The sequence below is a fragment of the Paralichthys olivaceus genome, chromosome 20 (genome assembly GCF_024713975.1).
Source record: "Paralichthys olivaceus isolate ysfri-2021 chromosome 20, ASM2471397v2, whole genome shotgun sequence".
Taxonomy (NCBI): domain Eukaryota; kingdom Metazoa; phylum Chordata; class Actinopteri; order Pleuronectiformes; family Paralichthyidae; genus Paralichthys; species Paralichthys olivaceus.
The window spans coordinates 13,358,041-13,375,322 of NC_091112.1; the positions used below are offsets into that span (position 1 = coordinate 13,358,041).

General features: G+C 40.7%; 1 protein-coding gene across 3 annotated transcripts in view; it reads left to right on the forward strand.

Annotated features, from left to right (window-relative positions):
- The window catches only part of col16a1 (collagen, type XVI, alpha 1), a 66,393-nt gene that overhangs the window by 9,420 nt on the left and 39,691 nt on the right, over positions 1-17,282 (forward strand). For all 3 annotated transcript variants that reach the window (XM_069515830.1, XM_020090567.2, XM_069515831.1), the window contains exons 3-7: positions 5,405-5,473; positions 5,560-5,677; positions 11,488-11,611; positions 12,402-12,683; positions 14,196-14,276. In XM_069515830.1, coding sequence (XP_069371931.1) covers positions 5,405-5,473; positions 5,560-5,677; positions 11,488-11,611; positions 12,402-12,683; positions 14,196-14,276 — 674 coding nt within the window. The remainder of the gene's footprint in view (positions 1-5,404; positions 5,474-5,559; positions 5,678-11,487; positions 11,612-12,401; positions 12,684-14,195; positions 14,277-17,282) is intronic.

The following is a 17,282-nucleotide window of genomic DNA, read 5'->3' on the forward strand; positions in this document are numbered from 1 at the left end:
AGAGGGTGAATGAGACACACACTCTGTCCCTGTCTCCTACCCTCCCTTGTTTAATCACCCTCTCAGTTTTTTACCCCCCCCCCATTTCACCCCCAGATAGGCTACATTGAATCATCCCGTTGACTCATCAAGCCAGCATGCCCCTCTCCTTCCCTTATGTTGCATGTTTTTAACAGCTCTCAGACCTAGACGACTCCCCCTGAGTCTGACTTTCTGCTGATTAGCAGACCAGGTCAATTATCTTGGAGAGCCACATTGTAAAGCACATCGAACAACCACCTGCACACACCACACACTCTCTGACACCGTGAGCCCACTTCTGACCTCGTCTCCCAAATGAAAGCTCTCTGCCAAGTGTTCACTATCATGAAAACAGAGTTAAAACTCTGAGGCAGTCGGTTTCAGTAAACTCTGGCCACAACATGATATTCATGAATTAGGCTATTGATTCCTAAACCGTCTGAAGTTTGTGAAATATCGTTTACAATGCAACAAAGTCACATTCCGTATTGTAGCTGGGATTTTGCACATAAATATTACAAATTTGGTGTATCTTTGTGTTGTCTTTGGTTTAAAGTGTCCTTACTTCCTGCATAATGGCACATATAATTAAATCCTCTAGATGTGTCTGACACACTTTACCATCCACATGAAGTGTAAGTATGTTTGTATCAAAAAGTGGTGTTAAATTTTGCTTAAGACCTAATATTTCCTGAATTTTTATGTTTGGCAAGGGGAGACTTGAGGGAGCACACGCAGCAGTGTACTGCTTGACTGCCAGTGAAGTATCATTACCTGCTTTGGCAAGATTCAAACACAACCGATCAAAGAGGAAGTGAACCCAGCCAAGACCATCCAATCTCTTTAAGGCTACATGCAGCTACTAGCTGGATCCTGGAGTGACACTCATACTTTGAGCTAATTAGCTTGTCAACAAGCAAATGTGTTGCTTTGATCACAGCTTGAGAGGAAATGGAGTTCAACGTCTGCAGTGTGTCCTCTGCCAAAGGGCAGGAGTCCACTAAAATATCATCCATCCACTGAGCTGCTTTATGCAGAAATAGTTCCCATGAGTATGTGCAAAATTCTGACATTTTAACAAGTAAACACAGCATTTAGCTTGATTTAGGATTAAAAAATGGATAACAGATCATTTACTAGTGAGATAATCCCACAGGCAAACTTAGGTCAGACAGATTTCAACCTGTTCTTCAGATTTCAGTTATACAGTCGGAGAAAGAATACACTTGCTGCTAATTTCGTGTGATAAGCTTTGCATGTAATATTGAGCCCCATGGTGGAAGAAGAAATCTTCACATGGTGCTTAAATGTTATTGTTGTCAGCAGTCCGGTGCCATGACAGATGTGCAATTGTGCAGAGTAAAAAAAAGACAACAAAACTCTTCAAACCATAGTAAGACAACCACTACTAGGCCTGTGACTCTTGGGCTCTAGTACAAGCAGCCTCCAGGCCTCTGAGGAGCATCATGGCTTTATCCCAGAAGCCCCTCTTACAAGACAAAACATAAAGACAAATATCAATTAACAAATCTCTACAAAATATAAAAAAAATATTTATATACCCATCAGCATTTCACCTGACTTGGCCTGTCACAGAAATATCACTATGGGCACTGAAAAGAGCATTTCTGTGACAGCAGTTAAAACACCCCTCTGGTCTGGCTTTCATGTGGTACATTCCAGATTCCCTCCTCTACAAAAGGAGTTGGAAACTCCCACTACCTGTTTGCCAGTCGGACCAGGAACTCTGTGTGAAGGTGAGGCAGGGTGAATATCACAGCCAAAGACACATGCACCCAAATTCACTGAATAAATGCTTGTGAGATAAAACTATGTCTTAAAGTTTATTTTCAACCATTGGTTGCAGACTCTGTGTTCAAATACATTTTTGCAAGATTAAATGGTTTATGTGAGTTTATGTGTGCTAGCCTAACATGCTACCATGCTGGCTAATGCTACAGCCATGCTAATGCTACTGAAACTGAGGTTCTGTTTTCACTAGTTCATTTAATCTAAATTGTATGAATTGTTGTTTTCTTTATATAGAGACCCTTTATATTTCAATACTTTATATTTACATTGAGGGGGTCCTCTCTAAGGAGGCCGCCATTTTTTTATAGTAGTCCAGACTGGACAAACTAAAACACCTTTTGAGTTTTATGACAACTGAAGCTTCCACAGGTTCTCTTTCATGTTTGGAAGGGGAGGGTGAGGTGAGGGGTCTTCAGCTGCAACATGCAATTTCAACACTCGATATCACTAAATTCTACTCACTGTACCTTTAAAGGCTGAAGTAAAGGAGATTTTCTGTTAAATACATTTATTGAACTAACTTCTCTGAGCAGTAGTGTGTTCCACAACTTTGCAGCGTAATTTATAAAAGCTGTAGCTCCGATCTTCATTTGGATGTTGTTGGGCACCTCTAATGGACTTGCTGCAGATGATCTCAGTGTTCTAAAGGGAACATAGTTAACTAGAGTGTCAGATATGTTAAGCAGTCCAGACTTATAGTTCAGTGGGCCAGAAACAAAGCAATTCAAGAAACAACAGCACATATAGGATGCCAACTTCATTTCTTTAGGTTAGACTGGAATATAGTCTGATAAGAAAAACATTTCCTCAAGAGTCTGTTCTGGATCAGCAAGTTGCTTTTCCTCAAGTAACACCACCCCCCCATTGCCTTTCCTTATACTCTCCAAGTTTTTTGTTTTCTTCTCCACCTACTTCTCTCTTGTGTTGCTGCCCACTTGCCTCCAGTCAGGATCTCTCTATTCCTGACAGAGCCTTAATCTCGATTCTGTCTGATGGAAATGGGGATGTGATGAAAAATAAAGGAAAAAAGAAAGAGTAAGCAGTGTCGAATGGTAGAATTTACCATCTCTTGACATGAAGATAAGAGCTAGGTGAGTGTGTGAGGCTGCATAAAGTGTACTTTGAGCTGAGTTCAGATAAAGGTTCAAGAAGGACCAGTCCAGTTAAACTATGTGTGTATGTTTGTGTATGCTTGTGTGTGTCTGTGAGTGTGTGTGGTGTGAGGGAGAACAGGATGTAAGACACAGTGTGTGTAATAGGGCTCAGAAGACACTAAACCTATTGATGTTTTCTGTTCCGTTCTCCCTGTTGTATCCGTTACCTTTTCAGGAAGTCACTTTCAATTCAAGCTATTTATTTGACTCTTCGTCTTAAGTTCCTTTCAGCGTCCCACGACACCACTGTTTGACATCTCTTTTTCCACTCTTAGATTTGCAGTTTCGACAGCGATAAGACTTTGACACACTATGCGGTACAGACGGACTGGGGCGTGCTGGGCTCTTTGTTTTCAAACCAAGACGAGCAGAAGCCACAGGGTGTCGAGAGATGAACTTGATAATAGTTGATGAGGCGCTAAGTGTGATTTAATTCTTTCTTGAGTCTTCCTCCGTGAAATTAAATTCCTTAAAATCCTAACTCTTAATTAAAGTCAGTTGGATCTTATTATTTGAGTAATTATATGAGACTCTTTCACCTCGTTTTGATGTGACTTCCAGCCTGGATAAATTGTGCTTGGAAGCAGACAGTGCCTTTGCATGCTTCAAGGCAACTCTCCCTGCAGTGCGCTCCCTGTTTCATCACAAAGAATTTCTCAACAACTTCATTACACTGGATCCATAAGACCAGAAGATAAATGTTGTTTGAAATGCATTATTTTCAATGTATAAGAAAAGTTCCTCTGTTCTTCAGACTCTTCTCTGTCTCCTTATCTTTACATAAAATACACCTTGCATCTGAATAAGAACCTAATCTGTATTTTTATTAGAATGATAATTAACATTAATCAAAGCATCATCATCATCACATAGATCTTGACTTTTATGTGCAATGGAGGCACCAGCCAATCAAGTCATGTTTTAAACAGTCAATCAAATCACTTTAATGCAGAAGATACAAAGCCAGCATGTTAAAACATGTCATGTGTTTATCTGGTTGTAGATTTTATTACAGAGTACTTCTCTTTAGCATTGTATAGTTAAAATGGCACTGTACCATATTGTGTGTCCCGAGCATGAAACTAACTGCGCTGGTACCAAGCGTCGGGCACCGTCAAGCCTTAACGCAACACATACGTGTGAGTCAGCGTTAATGTTGCTGTATCTGTCAAGCTTTCCATCCTCAAACATTACGTACTTAGTTACAATGATGTGTGTATTTAAACACAAGTCTTTTTAATTTAATATTTAAATTGAACAAATATGCTTTTAATTTCTAGGGGGTGGTCATGAATTGTGTTGACTAAACAGTCCCTCGCACATTCTACAACCTGTAGCTAGTCTGCAGTCCTAGTGTTATAGTGCAATACAAAACTTCAGTTTTAAAAGAGAGGCCTGGAGGATAAGGTTAACTAATAATTGCAAATATTTTGTTTAGAATTGCAAACCAATTAAAGAGTGGGACAAAGCTGCTATTGTTACTCTCTGAAATCTGATACAACACACTTGACCTCAATGTTCCAGGTCTTGGAAAGATATTTTTCCAAAGGTAAATGTATGCACACATAATATTAAAGTTGGCTGACGGTGCCCTTGACAGCTAGTTAGCTGGGTAATGTTAGACAAGATAAACATGCACTTGAAATCTTTATACCTTTATGGTTTTTGTCTTTGGAAAACTGATTAAAAAAACCATTCATTGGTAGCCTTGAATAAGGTTTAACGAAAACCCACAAATATTTATTAATTTATATTACATATAGCATCACTGCTCTGAGAAAAAGATCAAGTATTATTGATTATATCTGTTAACACAGCGAAACCCCTGCTTCAAAAACACTTTTTAAAAACTACTCTCTGGGCCGTGGTCTTTGGCCCCAAAGAGATCAATTTACTGTGGATCACAGTGATTCACAGGGTCCATGTCTACCTGTATGAGCCCATTTTTTTCTCCACACATCTCCCATCTCCCCCCTGTAGTCAGGCAGGCCGCTCTGACAGGCAACACTTTTCTCTGTAACCTCCCTTGACAGGGTGAGAACATATCCATCAAACGTAGGCTACAGCGACAGACAAGCTCAGCACAAGACAACCCGTCAGACGAGGCTGTGCTCCTCTCTGCACAGCTTTGCCCTCATTTCATCTCTCTCCTTGCGTTTTACACTATTTTTGACTCTTCAACCTTCACCAACTCCCTTTTAGATCAATATTTCTGTTACTCTCATACGTATGTGTGTTTGAATTTGCTGGTTCTCTCGCACTCACTGTGTCCGTTTCACCTCACATTAAGCGTGAAAGGTTCGATTCGAGATAACTTCTCCAAAGTCTTGCATCACAAGCCAGGAATTTTGCTCTTTGCTTTGTGACTTTTTCTTTTAAGCGTAAAAACTCTCAGTGTCATCTCTTTGTTTTTGCAGATGTACAATGCCCGTCCTTACAAGTGGATGAGTGGAAGTTTCCTCAGACGACCAGGCACAACATCACTGGTGAACCGACTCAAACTAAAGCAGGCATACATCCTCCTCTGATTTGTATTTATGTGGGTGCTGATGAATGCCCTTTGTTTTGTCAGGTTTTAATCTGGTGAGGCGATTCTCCCTGCTCAAGAGTCCAGATGTCAAGAAGATCCGCAACCCGCGAGGACCCATCATCCTCCGCCTGGGCAAGGTAGCACTCCTACGCCCCACCGAGTGAGTTTACTCCACAACTGTCCCACACTATGCACGGCTCCTCCATACTGACACAACACATGCAATAAACACTGTATACAGCTTTAGGAAGCAGAGAGTGAATTACAGGAAGAGAAGTAAAGCAACTTCTCTGCTGGATGTCCAAGCTTTTGGCTTATGTCGAAGGCCTCTCTCTTTTCATGCTGTTTCTGAACAAAGAGAAAGACGGAGTGACTGAACACCCTGCGGCTGATCAGCCTCTGAACTCTTACTCATCGTGTCAGCACTGTCCACTGGCGGTTGTGTAAAAAAAAAAAGCAGACACTTGGCAAACCATACACTGTGGGTCAGTCTCTGATTACATTTCCAGAAATACCACTTCATTTCCCAGGCTTGTAAAACTGAACCGTAACAGCCCATTGGTTTTCCGGTTGTGACCGCACTTAAACAAGTTGACATAATTACAAGATTCACACAATTTGCTTGTGCACAATCTATCGTAGTGACACTTGCATTAGTGGGCATTATGCATTGTGAGTAATACAAATATAAAAGGCTTGTATTTAACTTGTTGCCGGGCAGAGAGACTTCCAGCCATGAAATCCAACAGAGCACGGCTTCCTTACTCATGGCTCTGCAGCATGATATTGGTGTTGTTATGCTTTCTGGGCTTTCATGTTGTTGTTACACACTAGTTGGGTGCAGATTGTGTTTTTTGGGAATTGCGGGACAAGTGCTTACTAGGGTTATGTGCTGGCTGTTTTTCAGTCCTCTTTCTGTTGTCGTTTATTTTTTGTTTCAGCTCTTGTGAATCATAGCGGGACTTTCAGACGGCTGAGCTTCTTTCTACCCACCGATAAAGCAGTTTTTCAGAACTTGCCAATTGGGTCAGCCTGGAGTATTTTATCACTCTGCCCAGTGCTGTGAGCTCCACTCGCTTGAAGGCCCAATAAATCTGTCTACAAAACACTAGGTTTTGGAGACATTTTGTTCTAAATGTGTCACATATATTGTTTGTCACAGGCTTAGAGAGTAGTTGTTCATATGGAAAATGGGGAAGAGGACACCAAAAAACTGTCACTTCTCAGGAACTCAGTGTCTTTGGAAGCAAAGAGGAAAAATCAAAGATGTTTTTGTTTTTGCCTCTAACCAAAGAGAGAGAGGACGGGAACGCCGCTCTCTATCTCCTCTTTGCCGCTGGTTTGGAATTTTGTAACGTGCAGCGTTTATTGAAATTTTGAAGCCATTGAGAGCTTTGCTGTCAGTTCTATCAGCGCAGAATACTACCTTGGTGACATCTTTTTTTTTGTACCTCAGACAGAGAATAATCAATGTTAGCACATCAGCCCTGCCTGTTCGGCTGCCTTTTGTTCTGCTTCTCTCTATACATAGAACTCCATGTCCTATAAACAAAATCAGATGAGACTCGTTGGCTTTTTTTTGCATTTGCCTTCTCTCCTTTGCCTCCTTGCCTTGCCAAAAATCCGGGAGGACTCTCTATCAACATCACTTAGTCATAATGCTCCTTTTCATTGTTTATTTAGTTTGGATTTTTTTCCACGTTTGCCTATTTAAATCGCTGTGTGCCGAAGTGTTTCAGGCATTAAGAAAGGAAGAGTGGAGGCGGAGAACAGATGGACGATTAAGGGATGTAGTGGCGAGGGAATGAGGGTTAAAGGTTCAAATCCAGGAAATGAGTGAATGCATCAGAACAACAACCCTCAGGCTTGCTCTATGGCTTTTTGCTGTTTGTACACTTGGCATGTTGTTCGTGTGCATGTGTGTGGGATTGTAAAATCTGCATGTGTGAGTGTATGTACAGTGTATCTGCATTTGCAGGGCTCAGAGTATTTACTGAATTTCTGAAACTACTTCAAACTTCACTCGATGTGTGTATGGTAATTGTAAAGCACCGTAATTGTAAAGTGCTGTTTTGCTTTGTATCAGAAGCTAAACCATTCAGCTAATCCAAGCTAACACAGTGACAGCGACATGAAGCTACTTGTCCCCTCGCCTGTCACAGTCGTCTGCTGTGAAATGATCACCAGTCATAGCCGGCATTTTAATTTCAGCAGGATACGAGCTGATTGCCTGGAGTCTGTTTCCTTTATGCAGCAGCTACAGCGTGTGTGTGGGTGAGAGAGGAAGCAATTCTGTGATGTTGTGGCATATGAGGCCAAGTTCACAACTATTTTTGACCGAAGTGAAATGTATTAAATGAACATAACACTTATTATCACACCGCAAAGGTAGCACTATATTTATTTTTCACATTAACGCATTTTGCTGCCGCTCTCTTACTCTGAAGTTAGTTAATAGGTACGACTGTACAATTTAAAAGATTAACAAAATGTTTATTAAATTATAAGAGAACAAAGGTGAGGTCTTCGTTGCCTTTAAATATATAACTGTGGTCATGAAATCAGAAAAAGTGGGATAAAGAAAAGCTAAGGAGAGCCATTTTATTTTTAGAGAGTAAATCCAGTCGGTACATTGGGGATATGAGTCACTTTACTTTTTATAAAAATAATTCAGCTTACATCTGCAAAAGAGGGATGATTGTCAGTCGGACTAATGTTGAACTTGAGGAACAACAAGCCTGTCTAAAGTCAGTGCTGCTGATTTTGGTCTGTGATCTTGTATAATTTATATCAACCTTTATTGACCCAGATGATTTTTTTGGCTCATTAGCTCATTTCTGTCAAACTTGGAAAATGTTTGCCTTTTGCTGAATTGTTGGATTTTAAGTTTGGATAAGCCAATGTAAGCATGCTAATATAGCAAACTAAAAGGGTGAACTTGGTAAACACTTGTATGTTCGCGTGCTAACAAATGCGTTTAGCTCAAAGCTCTGCTGTGCTCCAGCCTCAAACAAGCTTGCAAGGATGTTGACTTTTACCATTGTTTGAATATTGGGCAGTTTTATTCCTGCAATTTAAAATTTTAGTCAGATTATCAGAACACAAATACTTGATATCAAGTTTACTGAAAATCTACATTCTGAGATTTGCAACCAGAAAACCCAGAGACAATTATTCATGCCACTTAGATTGAACTCTGCTATATACATTTCCATATTTACCCTCTCAGGATTTAACAAGTAAATATAAAATTGTGCTCAGGGCCTAAAAAAGGCTTGGACCAGGGGTGATAGCATGAATAAACCATAAATACCAGTGGATGCATGGATGGATTATTGAGGTAAATGTTGTTGTTTGCTAAGGTAATTGTCTTTCTAAAGTTGTATACATACATAGCCTACATACAAGAAATCATAGATAGACAAAGGGAAAATGTTGCAATGTGTAAAAACATTGTGTATTTAATTTATCTGTTTATAATGCAGACATGGAAAGACTCTCCATCTTTTTCCAAGCTCTCCACCGAAGGCCACACAAATAGAGTACATAGCCTCTCTAGGTGCTTTTCCCATCTTAAACCAGAGATCTGCTTTTTCAACATTAGATTTCCTCTCCCTCTCTTCCCCTGTGCCTCTTTGGCTCACACCAACTTTCTTCCTTCTCTCCTTTTTTTAACAAGTGACGCAGAATGAAGTTTCTCATAGAGTTGGGAGAGGTTAGATCTCAATGTGTCTGGTGCATACTGAGTGATTTACAGTACAGTATCTCCCCGTTGCATATTTGTGTGGGTGGTTGCATGGGGTGTTATGTATTATCGATGGCAACTAAATGGAAGAGGTAAGGTGAGTTTCTTTCAACCTAAAAGTCAATAGTTTGTGAGTGGTTTTGTGCCCTGCAGCTCATGTTACTAATCGACAGCAAAACAACTCTATTTTCAAAATTGGGTTCTCGCTTTCTTTCTCCTCTTTCTCTACGTCTGTCTTTCCAGCAGACACCTTCTCTTTCCTCACTCTTATTGTTTACCTACATACTGCAAAATGGATTTGTTAATATCAAACTCTCACGCATTCTCCTACGATACCCAGAATTTCTTGATCCCTTGCTTTACTCTCCTCTCTCTCCCCTTTTCTATCTTTCCTTTTATTAATATCATCCTCTCTCCAGGTCTTTTGGTTCAATGTTTTCTCTCTCTCACCTTTTTCTCCTCCTCATCCTCTCTTTGTTTTGACATCCGGTAGTTGGATGTTTTCCCTTGGATCTTCCCTCAGTCATAAATCGCTGTCACCCCACTTCTAGGAGTGGGAAACCAGCTGCCAGCATCAACAATTAGGTGTGTGTGTGTTTGTGTGTGTGTGTGTGTGTGTGTGTGTGTGTGTGTGTGTGTGTGTGTGTGTGTGTGTGTGTGTGTGTGTGTGTGTGTGTGTGTGTGTGTGTGTGTGTGCACGCTCAAAGAAAGAGAGAGAAAGAATAAGAGCATGAGAGAATATTTCAGTGCTCACCATCTCAGTGAGCATGAATTTCACTGGGCGTGTTTGTGAACCTTTCATCTCTCAATACATCTACACATGCAGTGAATATTTGTGTGTGTATTTATTTGTGTGTTTAGATGCCCTTGACCAAAGCTGAGGGATGAGGCTTGCAGGACCGTATCTGCTCTGAAAATTAATGCCAGTGGGTTACACACAGCGAGCGCTGCATTGCACTGCTGGCTGTTGTGGTGGAAAAAGGGAAATGGAAAAAATAGGGGGAAGAAAAAACAGGCACCGAATATATAAATAAAAATACTCACACAGGAGAGGGAAAACCCAGAAACACATTAGATGAATTTGTCACTGCTCTTATATATATATTTAAAAGAAGATACTGTATGTGAACCCAAAAGTTATCTTAATGGGGCCAAAGCCTAATTAAATATAATGTTAGGTCTCTCTATGGACTCTCTTTAACACACAATACACATGTGATTGGTATCACGTTTTCAGTTATACATTTACACTTTTCCTGTACATACTGTACATACTATCCTCACACATACTCACATATACTTATCTACACATGTTCAAACATATATACTTTTACATACAGTTCTTGACACAAAATTTAAGTGCTGTAGCAGAATGGAAATGGTTCAATTCGAGTGGTATGGCGATATACTCTATTTTATTAAGGTCTCAGAGATAACTGTCGCTAGACATTTAAAGGGTATTCCAAAGATTTAGTATCGCACTTCTCTCTAAGAAGAGACATATTAAAACAGCAGTATAAGTCAAAATCCAAGTAGGAGAGACTGAGATATTTAAGAGACTTTGTCAAGCTTCATAAATCCTGGATTTTACATGAACACATTAGCAAATTCTTAACACATCCGGCAGATACCAAGCGACTTATGGCACGCAGTTTGAGCTGAGGGTATGTCCCCACGACCAATCAAATTCCAGTATTTACTCTGTTTAGCTCTGGTTTTGGTCTCCACCATCAATTCGTTATCTCAAGCCAATCATAACTGACTTTGGGCGAAACATGGGGTACACCATGAATAATTAGATCACTGTATCCCAGGGCTATCCCATGCTGACATATAGAGACAACCTCCCACCATTCACACTTACATTCACACCAATTAACCCAAGTTGTATGTCTTTGGACTTTGGGAAGACATGTGACATAACTCTCCTGGATAACTTCAAACCAGCGTTCTTTCCCTGGGGGTTCAGTTTTGTGCCAGTTTCTTTTTTTTACTAGCCATGAGTAAAATTTCAATCAGACACTTTTAAACAGTTATTCAAAATGTCATAACCCATTATGTTAGGATTTGTTTTAATATTTTTTTACTTATTATACATACAAGAACTAGACAATCATGTGTAGACTTGTTTGCTCTTCACTATTTCCCTGTGTGTTCATCATAAATATGAACTATTGGTGCTTTAAACTTTGTGTTCCTGACCTCTGTGAATTTCTGTGTTGCAGTCAGGTGTTCCCATATGGCTTACCAGAGGAGTACACCCTGATCTTCACCCTGGCTTTAAAAAAGGCCGCCCTGAGGGACACCACCTACCTCTTCCAGATATCTGATCAGCAGGGATACCCACAGGTGCACCTCACGCTCTTGTTTCCATATACTGCCTGCTTTACATATCCCTGCATCTTTTTCACTATCCCTCCCTTATGATGTTCCCTCTTTCCCTTTACTCTCTTCCTTGGTCTCTCACCTTTTAGTCATCTCACTTTTTGTCTATTCATTCTTGCCGCTGCCTCTCACATCTCTTTTGCATAGTCATCCACTTTCGCCTTCGATTTCTTCTCTCTTGTGACACCTTTTCAATTCTCTCCCCCTTTTCATTCCACACGTCTTTTGTCCTCTTTTATTCTTCATCTTGTCCCGCTCTCTCTCTCTCTTGCTCACTGTCTTGCTGTCGCTCTTCCCTCAATCATCTTCCGCTCTCCTCTTTCATTCACCTTCATTGTTATTCATGTGTGTTCCATGATGAAGCACTGGAGTCCCGCAGAGTCGCCATAATCACTTCAAGTCTGTGACCAGATTTAAATACTCAATGTGTATGATGGATAGAGCCTGCGCTGCCTCATTAGTAGTGATTGATTGGCTGCTCTGTGTACGTGTGTAATTAATATGTCTTTCCCTTTACCCTATCTTTGCTTCTGTGTTCTACAGCTTTGTTAGGGAGTTGCAGCGTGTACATATTAGCTGTTTTCTGAAGCGACTTCCACTCAAACAACTTGAGATACAGTACATTTTCTTAGTCACTTGGCCTGAGCTCACTTGCCAGCATACTGAACACACTGTTGTTGCATTAGCATTTTTGCATATTCAAACATCACTTTCCTCTGACCTTTCCACCCCCACATCTCTTCCCAAAATGCAGCTCTCTGTGGACCTCAGTGGCCCCGACGGCACCCTGTCACTGAGAGCCAAAGGGGTAGATGCTGATGCCGACCTGGTGAGCTGTGTTTTCAATGGGGAGGGGGTGGAGGCACTGATGGACCTGAGCTGGCACAAGGTGGCGCTCAGCGTGCAACAAGGGGTCGCCTCCCTTCACGTGGACTGCAGGTCCATTGAGACCAAGCCCCTGGAGCCCCATGGAGTTGTGGCCACTGACGGACACACTCTGCTGGCCATGCGGGCCTCTGATGCTGCGCCTGTGCAGGTATTGTAATAATAATAATAATACTAATAGCTAAAAGCTACACTAAATTTGTCCAGCTTGAGATGCCTGGACAAAATAAAGTTTGGTTATTGTTGGCTGAAGGCGAGCATGAGACCAACAGCTCAGGGATGAAATAACTGCTTTCTCAAGATCGACATAAATGATTTGTATAAATAACCAATCAATGCCTGTCTACTGCCTTCCCACTTTTCCAAATAGTCGATTAAAATTGAGTCAACACTGAGGTCGACAGTGTCAAACGCCAAATTTGAACAAAGAGTAACAGACAAACCAGACTTAAAGGAGTGGAGCATAACATAGTTCAGTTTATGCATTTTCTGTGTTATGAGGGAAACTATTGCATCCAAAAATTTAGACCTAAAAACATGGGCACAATTAAAAACACAATGCCTTGTGTGATTGACTATATTGTGTGCCTCTCCTTGAGTACTGAAGATCAGCTACGACAATTATACCTGGAACTGGGTTTAATGTTGAGGCAGATCAGTATAAATGTCATCTACACTTACTCTTTGAAAACGTGGTGACCTTTAAGCTCTCTGTTGCATAAGTGGTGTGAATAAACCAGATCTCCTTATTGGATCTCTAACAAAGAGAATGGTTTGGTAGATATTTGCTGAATAATGCTATCCAGTATACCCTTGGCATATAGAATTTTAATGGCGTAGACTTTCTTCCCCTTATAGAGCAATGCTTACAGCAGAGAGGACAGAGTAAAATGTTTTCTTTGAACCAGCCTCCCATGATGGCCTTTATACTGAAATAATAAATTCTCTCTGTGCGAGGATGTGTATGTTTTCATTTTTGTGTAAATGTGTTTATGTTGCAGACTATAGGCTGTGGCCCTGAGCTGCTGTTTTCTTTGAGTCAATCTCATTAAATCCTGATTAAAAAAAGCGAGGGGACTACCTGGCAGAATGGGCCTGAAGTGAATTGGGACTATTAGCGATGAATAGACCTGGTAATCCAAGCACTTACTATTTGATGATCAATTAACTGGCCTACTTAGAAAGCAGGTAGGGTCTTTTGTCAGCCCGGGGAGGGAGCGTTCTTCTATCTTTGCAAGGACATTCATTAACATAATGCTTCCCCCAGACCTTTACCCAGACCCAAACCTAATTCTAACCATCATAAAACCATGTCTTAAACCTTGAACAGCTTTTTAAAGGTGTGTAAAAGTGAGGATTAGACAAAACGCCTTACATTTCCTAAAATGGCCTCTCTCTAATGGTCTTAAAACTAAGGATATGCAAACACACACATACAAACATGCACACACACACACATGCACACATGCACACACGTAAAAGCTTCCGACTAAGTGCTTTCCTAATAATTTATATAATTGAGAAATTAATAGTCTTTCAACTTTGTTTACAGCCTCATCTGCATCATTTACATTACCGAACAATGCAGAGGATTTATAAAGACTTGCCTGTGGAATATTTCACAATCTCTTCTTCTCCCTTATCTTGCTCTTTTCTTTTTCAGATGGACATTCAGCAGGTGATGCTGTATTGTGATCCAACCCTCGCCATTCAGGAGGCCTGCTGCGAGATACCTGGAGCTCGGGTGAGACTGACAGACTTCACACACTGCAAAGCTACTTCTCTACACCACCTCCACCCCAGCACCCCCTTTTCACACCGAATCTTACCACTGTCATATGTTATCATTGATGCCTGCTTTGTTCTGTGCGGGAGTCTTTTAGCTGCTTCTCCCCCTGCCTCACTCGCCATGAAGGCCAATGAATGAGTAGGGATGCTCTCCCTGCTTTAGGCTTTCCAGGCATATGCACATGGAAGAGCAGGGAGGTCCCAGAACAGAGGAACACCGCCAAATCTAACTGATTATAATTATTGAAATCAAATTAATTAGGATTAAAGTGGTCCTGACTGCGCTGCCCTATATCCAGCCTACCCCCCCCCTCGAAAAATGCTGGTCCCATTGGCGAGTTGTAGAGCAAAATTTACCATAAAACCTCCCATTGGTGCTATCGGCAGAATTGGACAGGCGTCATATAAGGTGCTGCGTTCCCACCGCAGCAACATATTATCAGCTTAACTTGACACTTGTTACAGCTGCTTCACAGTAAAGGCCATCGTTGTTTCTATGGAACAGCTGCAGGAAGAAGCTGTGTCTGCATGATGAGAATTAAACACCATAAACTTGCTCCGCAGACATAATCACATAAATATGCATCCCTTTGTCTTTTTTGCTCCAACTGTGTAAATGGTCGGAAAGGAAAGGAAAACACACTTAGCTCCCTGCCCCCAGATTCGGATATACAGGGAGAGTTATTAATGTAAAGCAATCCATGAATTACTCTTAGATTTCCACAAATAAGAAAGCCTTGTCTTATTATGTTAGGTAGCAAAAGTTCTTCTGAGGCTTTGTTAACATCGGGCATTATGTCAACAAATTGACTAGGGCTTAGAGTAATTCCATTGTGAGCTATTATGTCACATCCACTGTGGTGCGCCAATATTGTTTGTACTCCTACAGTGTCTAAACACCTAATTGAAAGCATCACTTGCTTTCTCTTGCTGCTTCAGAAATGCAATTATCTACTCCATTTCTTTTTTCTTTATACTTCTATTTTCTCTCGTTGCCTTATTTTCTGAACCTGCAGTTTTGTCCACTTACTGCTCGCAGGCGTAAAAAAAAAGACTCTGATCAAACAACACAGTTTCACTGGACATAATTACAACAAGAAATTTTCTATGTTTGACAGGTAAAAAAAAAGAGCAAGTGATTGTTCAGGTACGGGATGAAACACCAACAGCCGGTTCTTGGGTTTATTTTTAAGCCTGAAGGCAGTTTTGTGCTCAGCCAACTATTTGTCACAATTCTCCAGGGTGTCGGTGCTTCTGTGTTTTTGTGTGTGTGCATGTGTCTTTCTCATTACCTGATGAATGGTTTTTACTTTTTTCTTCCACTACCTGAGGAATGGTTTTATATGAGGGGTACAAATAAGGGAGAGAGGAACATTATTGTAGCAAAACTATTGACAAATGTGATTCTCAGTCCACCTGTGTGTAATCAGTGAATCGTGAATGTTTAAAAAAATCTCCAAATGTGTAATGAGATTTGTGAATATGTACATGGATCTGCAAATCTGTTTTTAAAACCCGCGTGTGTGAGCGGATTTGCAAATTTATAAAAAAAAAGACAATCTGAGTCTTTATTTTCAGCTATTGAAGCAGAATACTTACTTCTCAGCTTAATCTCCATGTATGCCTTAACAGACATTTACAGATATAAATACACTTGCAAATCTCAATATTTATTTGAAAATATTTCCTTTACATTTTTCCAAATCCAATTACACACACAGATTCTGAATATGTATTTGCTGATGTTTTTTATACATATTTTCAGATCTGTTAACATACACATTCTAAATACAGATTTGCAGAGCCATGTACACATTGACAAATCTAAATACACATTTGGAGATTATTTCACATATTCACAAATCTGATTACACACTGACGGATTTAGACTCAAATTTGTTTTTCTTACAAACCTGGCCCCAAAGAGAGAGGCTGCTTCTGAAGTCTGTACAGTCCTCTGGAGGAAGGACCGGTTGCCGTAAAGATTTTTCTCTTCTCCTTTGCTTAAGGCGTATGTGCTGCAGGGCTCCCTCCAAGCTGCATTTCAATTTGAGATGAGGAGTGGGGGAGCATGCCTGCACAGGCACGGACTTGTGTGCTCTTACACTCATGAAGGATCCAGTGTCTTCAAACACAAAAAGATGAGACAAATCTGATAGCTCTGAACGTGTGGTCTGAGCTCTGTAGTACATCGGAGTATTTCATGGTATATGGGGCATACTGTACATTGTATAGTTTGGGACTGGGTGGTAGGGATAAAACATTTCAGTGGATTTGGTGTTTTCGAGGTGTTCAGCTGTGTTCAACATGTGATTTTCGTATTTTTGCCATCTCAGGATGAATCTTTAATCTAGTGCCATCATCAGGTCATCAGATTTCATACAGAGTCCATGCAAAGACGCAAACAGAAGCAAATTTTGTGAATGAGACAAATGGTTTTTTTAGGTCCTGGCACCGACCCAAGCTAGCAGATCTTCAAACTGCTCATGGATCAGCCTCAGGTAGTGCTCCTGGAGAAGACTGTGAAATTCCCCTAGCTGTTGTGCCTCTGCATGGTCTTTAGGATCCACACACAACAGTCCTGGTTGCTCTGGCATTTCCACAACAGTTATAATGCAGCAACTGTACTAACTGCAGTTACTAGGAAGGAAATATAAATGATCCTGCAGCACAAATTGCGCATTAGGTTTATGACCAAAATTCTGTATCACTGATGTCACTCCTAGCAAATGAGCAAATGTTAGTTTTAGTACCAGATGCTGGTAAACAGCTGTTCACTCCTTTTAGTCCAGTCTACTTTATTTGAGACTAATTAAAGGCTTTTGATTAGTAAGTTGTGATTACATAAATACAACTAGCTTCGGCTTCAATAGAGAAAGGTGCCCATCAGTCATACTCATCAGTGTTTGTTTGTGCGTTCAGCTGGGTTGTGTCCTGTTGGTTAGAGGGTGAAGAGTCCTCT